We start from the raw sequence: 7,218 nt of genomic DNA, 5'->3' as shown, positions 1-7,218 counted from the left end.
ATCAATTTATTTGGAGATTTTTGCAAATCCAAGAAATTCACAAAACGTATGCCGGGCTAAACAACTTGTTGACAATAGATCAAGTGTCATCGTTTGACAGATCAATGACGTTTGGAATGGCGCATTATTCAAACCGTCTGAAGTTGTTTGGCTGAAATGTTCGCAGCTCTTACATTGATAATGATTATATTCAGAGTCGATATCTATCCGTTGGACCAACATATTTAAGCGGCAATGTCTGGTCAATGTACCAAGTTTTCATTGGGCAAAAAAGAATTTAAATCGCCGAACAAAATGAAAGGTTGTATGGAACTCGGAAAAATGCAATTCAAATAAATTTAACGCAAACTATGCTCTGACTTTACGTTGTTAAAAATTCACACAACGTATTTATTAATTTCGATATTGAGTCAACACTGACGATCTTTTGCGAGAATTTCACACATTGATGAATCGAATTTTTATATTTAATGGAAAAAGTCTGACCAACGACCTGGAGTATTTCTAAGTTCTACACATCGAATGAAAAACACAATGAACTATATGGCTTTAGTAATCTTTATTGAAAATGGTATTAGGAAGTGTATGAAAAAAAGCACGATTTGGCGCGAAGAAAAATTGATAAGGTAATATTTTGATGAGCAAGTGAATTGACATTTAGAAGAAGAAACAAAATGAGTCATTTAATTGTCTAATTACATCTTCGGTGTTCAGTGAATACTATTTCATGGCAATTCTCATTTAAACATATATATAATAATAATGAGCCCATTATATTAATGCATGAAAATATTTAATGTAAAATGTGTATCAAATTTTTTTGAAAAGCAGTTCATAAATTGATCCTCTTGCTACAATAGGATCATCCACATGAACGAAATCACGATGGAACTGTATAATTATACCGGATTCCAATTCAACCATTGACTTCATTAAACCACTTGTATAACAATTTTCTGGGGGAGATTGTTCCAAATGAATTTCATACGTAAAACCAGGTCTAACGATAATTGGTTTAGTAAGTGAAATACGCAAATTTTCTGTGGATTTTAAAATTCCATTTGCATTGGAAACAATAACTTTTTTGTTCGGGTCACTCACTTCTGCGATTGTTATATTTGTTGGAACGTCGCCTTCAAGCGCAAAATATCGATTGTTGAGAAATTTAAGCACCCTACAACAGCTGAATCCCCCTAGTAAAATAGTTTCGTTGGTTGAGAAAACAGTTGTTTCTAAGTTTTTGATGCGATATGGTACTGATGACCAAAGAATCGAAACTAGTCGTTCACAGAGAATGTCATGATTTTCAAGCCATGGTATTGGGGAATCGCATCTTGCGACACGATTTCCACCAAAGATTGTTGGCTGGAATTCAACATTTGCAAACATTTGCACGATTTCCTGGTGTTCGTCAAGCGAAAATGTGCACCCATACGTTGGAATCAGTGCAGCAAACGTTTGTAATGACATCGAACCGAAGCGAATTTCATGGAACAAATGGCCGAGGTGAGCTTGTACGATCTCTTTCGTTAAAACATCCTGTTTGCTAGCCACTTTGACCCACGACATGCATGCCTCAAAGAGCTCAACCTCAGTGCATGACATCCAATTCAGCTTCAGTATTTGAGCCAACATCTGTCGATCGCATGTCTGGAAGTCTGTTGACTGGAACACTGCTTTGATATTCACTCCAATGAATGTTTCACATGCCTTTTTCAATCCTTCTTGATTGAGCAAGATTGCCAGTTCATAGTTTCGACAGACGTTTTCATTGCTGATGTTGTTTTTCAGGAATTTACTGCATGCCGCCAAACACTCGGTCACATTGTACATTTCACCGAGATTCATCACTGCAGCGACGTTTTCCATCGTTAGCTTGACTCGGCCAAAGTAGAAGAATTGGAGAAATTCCTTAAAGGCAGAAGCCGACACATCGCCAATCTTCACCTTATCCATCTCCTTCCACGATCCATTGAACATTTTGGCGAAGACATCGCTACCGCTCATTAAGTGAGCTTTGTGTACCGGGACTCGTTCGTAGTCATCATTTGCTTCGAAAACAAAATGAACATCGGCCGATTCAGAGTTCATGTACAACTTCTTTCCGATCGCCGCGAATAGTTGAGTTGAATAGTCGCTGGTTAATGGATTGAAGACCGACATCCTATGCTCAATCGTGAAAATCTGTTGAATCAAAAAGAAAGAATAAATTTTTTAGACCAAATTACATCAGACTGACTGTTGTTGTTTATATCCATATATCCAATGAAACATTTATAGGTATTGTTACCGAATGTGACCGAATGTGACACTAACACTTGCTTTAATACTTTGTCTTTTTTCCACACTTTTTTTTGGCGTGGATTCAATCACAATAATTGCAATTATGTAGAAATTATTGGATGCACAATTGAAATTTTGCCCAGAAATGAAACTTTATCAGCTAAATAAAGACTGAAACACTGTAGAATTTGAATGGGAATCAATTTATTTGGAGATTTTTGCAAATCAAAAAAATTAACAAAACATACGCCGGGCCAAACAACTTGTTGATACTAAATCAAGTGTCATCGTTTGACAGATCAAGCAGTGGTGTTTGGGTGCGTTCATTCGTGTTCATATGAACTTATGTTCATCGTGGTGTTGCCAACGCCACAAAGAGAACAGTAAACTGAGATAAGGATACAACGAGATGTTGCTTTTGTTGAGTATGAAAAATTTGAACGATTAGCATAAATAAACTCACCCTCGGAACTTTCATCTGAATTCAAGAGTCTGAAAATATTCACTCTTCTTTTCATAGCTATTTTAAATTGAAATTGAGTGGATATATTCGATTTAAATTCTTATTGAACTTTTATTCTATATCCTATCATCGGATAAGACAAAAAAACAAATCCATTTATTTTATGTTGAAATAATTGTCTTTATTCTCTTCTGCTTTTTTTTGGAAAAACCGACTATACCTAAAGTAAATGAGTTATAAAACCGTCTCGTTCCATCCACATTGTTCAGTGAAAATTGTTCATTTTGCTACTTTTATAAACAAAAATCATAATAATGATCCCATCGGTATGAGTCCGATCGTCTGATTTCAACTAAATTCAAATTCATATTTCCATGTGTCGCAATCCATTTGCTGGCAACAAAAAGATCATCTGAAACATAAATCGTGACTTTTTGAGCCTCTTTCAATTTTTCACGTTCTTTATTCAATGCCGATATTTTACGAATGAGTCCACGAAAGATTTTTGTATCTTTCACAAAAATTTGCTTCAATTTCGCCGAATAGCGAATGAATGTACGGATATCAGTAAAACTTGAAGTGCTAAGGTATAATCGTTGAAGATTTACACAACGCTGTGCAAAAACGTCTGCATCGAATAAAGGAGATGAACTCAAATTACCTAAATCTTTCAAAAGCGGTAGGTACGGCCAATCGTAACCATCCCAAATACAATCAAAGCACAGCTTTTCTAGACCTTGTAATGATGCTATTTGAGCGATGGAGTTTTTGGTAATATATTGCACATATAAATGAAGCCGATTAAAAAAGACTCGATCATAGAGTTCACTCAGCAGGCCAAAAAACTCATTGACTCTCGCATTCATTCGTAATCTGGATTTCTCCATCAATTTTACCTCCAATACATCCAAATGTATCCCACTTTCGATGAATTCGATGCGATTTTTGGAAAGCAATTCGTAGCTAGTCATAAAACTACGGACATTTGGATTGAGCTCAAAAAATCCAATCAATTCATTAACATCAAATGCTATGGGCCATTTTAACAATCCTAAATGCTCAAGTGATGGGTAACTCTTCAGTAACCAATCGTTCCCTGACCTTTTTATGAGACCCTCTGAATCAGATATATTTAACCGCTTTAAATTTACACAATATCGCAAGATGCGTTCGTAGAAATCTCCTTCCCAGATGCAACGTCGAATTTGGAAAACTTTTAATCGGTGCAACATATTTTGAAGACGATCAACGTTTGAATTCAAGTCAATTGTATCAACATAAAGGTGATCTACCGAAATAAGTTCGAGATTGTGCGATCCAATGTAATGAAGCGGTTCAGTATTGTCGGAGTAATGATCAATGTATCGGATGAATTGATTAAATCCCAATGTCTCGGCACATTCAATTCCATTGTTGGAGAACTGCTTGTGGGCAATATTTTGATCCATTTTGGCAGCCTGTGAATGGTTCTCTTTGGCATAAACACCGACGACTTGTTGCATCGTCTTGCATGTTTGACTGAGAACAAGCAAATCTTTCGTTGACAAATAGTCCAATAGCTCATTGAAACAGTCGATGTTCAACTTGAAAAGACGAGGAGACTCTTCATTTTGGTCAATTGGAATAGGTGATCCACTTGGGCCAACGTCATTGTTTTCGTCCAGCTTTTGCCTCTTGTTCGACATTCCCTCAATGCTTTCCGTGTTTTCACTCATTGTGATAGACTTTAGAGATTCGGCAATTCATTTAGTCCGGATGCTTTACTAAAATGAATTTAAAAAAAAAAACAAACAAAACAATCAATTTTAACATTTAATTACTATGGAAAACTCTCAAAACCTTCTATTTTATATCAAAGTCGTGATCTGTCTATAATAAACTCAAACTGGTTGAAAACAAAGAATTATTATTTTGACAGTTAAGTGAGAGATAATAGAGACTATCAAACTGTCACTCAAATAAATCCAAATGACGTTTGGAATTGCGCATTATTCAAAATCGTATGAAATTGTTTGGCTAAAAAATTTGGTCAATGTACCAAATTACTTCAAGTTCAATGCATCAAATGAAATTTACAATGAATTATAGTTTTGAGATTCCTTATTGAAAATGATGAAAAATATTTAAAAAAAATCATTTGATTTTGCAAAGTGTAAAGACAAATTTAGGTAGGATAATTTTTCGTTAGAAAAGGTTTTGCATTTAATGCCAATATATTCAGCTTGAAAACACTAACACTGGCCAATTACAAAGAATTGATATTTCTTCCACGTTTATTCATTTTTTATTTGATTATTTCATAATATTGATAAGGACATCCAATCTCAATTAGTCTATTCATTAAAACAAATGTAACAAGGGAAGTTTGTCTTCCTCTTTTGTGGAAGCTATTGGATTTTATGGTATTTTTTACGTTAAAAAATGAGAATCTTCATCCGGTAACTGTGTATTACACAGTGTGTAATAATGCTTTTGTTATGTATCTATGTCCTTGAAAGTTGATTGGTGACTTCGGACTCAATGATTTCAAATTGAACTTCAGTTGATTCATCTTCTGCGTCCCCGTCCTTGTTCAATTTTTGCTGCAACATAAAACAGATATATGATTAAAGTTACTAAAAATCGGTCCATATGTCTGCTCTTTGTGAGCAAATTCGGAAAAGTTCAACTTACAATGTCAAATGGGCGCGTTGTAGCTGCTTCACAGTAATTTGGCGTTTGCATGTTGCATTTGGGCATGTTCCATTGCGTCTGATTGCGTTGCGAATGCATGTGGTGCAGAAAAGGTGGCCACATGGTGTAAAAGATGTACTTTCACTACCGATTGATTTTGAACAAATGATGCACATCATTTTTGCTGACTTTGATTGCTTTGCTTTGCGTTTTCTGCCATTCGGATTGATGTCTTCGGGTTTGTCGGTTTTTATCTCGACCTCGATGACAGCTTGATCATTTTCAACAAACCCATTGTCTGGATTGAGTAACTGGTCCCATGGCAACTCATTCCAGCCGATACTCAAGATATTGTAACACCGGAATTGTTTTGATCCAGTCTTTTCGATCGAATTGGTTGATGACATCAGTTTCACTGTCAGCTTGACGTTGCATCTGACTTTTTCCGATGTATCATTCGATTCCAAACGAACGGTGAGATGGCTCAAATGGCTTTTGAATGCTGTCAATCGCCAGAGCATATTGCATACGATGAATTGTGGCGATTGAACGGCCATCAGATTGTATATGGTCAACCGGTATTTGGCCAAAAAAGTATCATCACAGCATTTGTCCACGCATTCAAACTGCAATTTGCTCATCCGAATTTCATTTGGATTATTGGCTTGGATTGTTATGTACAGATTGATGGCATCATTCTACGTAACATAACCCTTCGATGCATCCATCAATTCAGATCATAAAACTATTCCAAGGCCACTTTTCCAAATGCATCTGGCCCGATGAACTTTTCGATTGGAATATTTTCGCTGAGAAGTTTAATTGTTGCTGATGCCACATTCGTCCTATCGGGCGTTTGATCCTCACAGAATAAATAGACGCACAGAGATAGGTGTGATTCAAATTCATGTTTCCAAACTTTAACTTTCCACGGAATATCACGAACAATCACATCGGGCGACCAAAATTCGTCCAATTGACTGATGTTCGGCACTTCAAGATTAAGCACTCGTGGTGTTGTTTTTATACGCATTGTATCCTGTAAATGGAGAAAACACACTTCTTTTATTATTATTAGGCGTAGATTCAATAATTGCAACTTATACGGTAGTAATTGAACGCACAATTTGAATTTTGATCAGCAATGAAACTTTATCAGCCAAATAAAGACTGAAACACTCTAGAATTCAAAGGGAAATCAATTTATTTGGAGATTTTTGCAAATCAAAGAAATTCACAGAACGTATGCCGGGCTAAACAATTTGTTGATATATAATGAATCAAGTGTCATCATTTGACAGGTTAAGCAATGTTAAGGGTTCATTTATGTTCATCGTGGTGTTGCCAGAGCCACAAAAAGGAAAGAAAAAAAACTGAAATATTAAAGACATATCGAGATTTTTCTTTTGTTCAGTATGAAAATTTTAATCAACATAAATAACCTTCGGAACTTTTACCTGAATTCATCAGTTTGAAAATATACACTCTTTATTGGTAAATTGGAGTAATACTCACTCTTCGTTGGTTTATTTTCGTAGCTATTTTAAATTAAAGTTCAATGGATATTTCCTTAGATTTTAAAGTAATCCTTCATCGGATAAGTTAGGAGAAAAAACGTGTATTTTATGTTGAAATAATTGTCTTTATTCTCTTTTGCTTTTATTTTAGACAAACCGATTATACCCAAAGTAAATGAGTTATAAAATAGTTTCATTTCATCCTCATTGTTCAGTGAAAATTGTTTACTTTTTTACTTTCAAAAACAAAAATCATAATAATGATCCCATCGGTATGAGTCA

At 35.3% G+C, this 7,218-nt stretch overlaps 3 protein-coding genes across 5 annotated transcripts; all 3 read right to left on the bottom strand.

Moving 5' to 3' along the window:
• Positions 1-360: 360 nt before the first annotated feature.
• On the bottom strand, positions 361-2,557 carry LOC129572058 (BTB/POZ domain-containing protein 2-like). Of its 2 annotated transcripts, none has more exons than XM_055451966.1 (2): positions 2,291-2,557; positions 361-2,184 (listed from the first exon to the last, which is right to left on the bottom strand). In XM_055451966.1, the coding sequence occupies exon 2, from the start codon at positions 2,161-2,163 to the stop codon at positions 811-813; it is 1,353 nt and encodes a 450-aa protein (XP_055307941.1). In that variant the 5' UTR covers positions 2,164-2,184; positions 2,291-2,557; the 3' UTR covers positions 361-810. The 2 variants fall into 2 exon arrangements, with proteins under 2 accessions (XP_055307941.1, XP_055307940.1); XM_055451965.1 differs by having other exon boundaries at positions 2,317-2,557.
• A 283-nt stretch (positions 2,558-2,840) lies between these two features.
• LOC129572056 (uncharacterized) lies at positions 2,841-4,651 on the bottom strand. Of its 2 annotated transcripts, XM_055451963.1 has the most exons (3): positions 4,586-4,651; positions 3,408-4,509; positions 2,841-3,158 (listed from the first exon to the last, which is right to left on the bottom strand). In XM_055451963.1, the coding sequence occupies exons 2-3, from the start codon at positions 4,459-4,461 to the stop codon at positions 3,040-3,042; spliced, it is 1,173 nt and encodes a 390-aa protein (XP_055307938.1). In that variant the 5' UTR covers positions 4,462-4,509; positions 4,586-4,651; the 3' UTR covers positions 2,841-3,039. The 2 variants fall into 2 exon arrangements, with proteins under 2 accessions (XP_055307938.1, XP_055307937.1); XM_055451962.1 differs by having other exon boundaries at positions 2,842-4,509.
• A 553-nt stretch (positions 4,652-5,204) lies between these two features.
• On the bottom strand, positions 5,205-6,096 carry LOC129572057 (uncharacterized). Its single transcript, XM_055451964.1, has 2 exons — positions 5,420-6,096; positions 5,205-5,328 (listed from the first exon to the last, which is right to left on the bottom strand). Exons 1-2 carry the CDS (start codon positions 6,058-6,060, stop codon positions 5,319-5,321), a joined length of 651 nt encoding a protein of 216 aa, XP_055307939.1. The 5' UTR covers positions 6,061-6,096; the 3' UTR covers positions 5,205-5,318.
• Positions 6,097-7,218: the final 1,122 nt, after the last annotated feature.

The sequence above is a fragment of the Sitodiplosis mosellana genome, unplaced genomic scaffold (assembly GCF_009176505.1).
Source record: "Sitodiplosis mosellana isolate CC-2019 unplaced genomic scaffold, AAFC_SMos_1.0 Smas_scaffold_4049, whole genome shotgun sequence".
In the NCBI taxonomy this organism is placed as follows: domain Eukaryota; kingdom Metazoa; phylum Arthropoda; class Insecta; order Diptera; family Cecidomyiidae; genus Sitodiplosis; species Sitodiplosis mosellana.
This window is presented reverse-complemented; position numbering and strand designations above follow the sequence as displayed.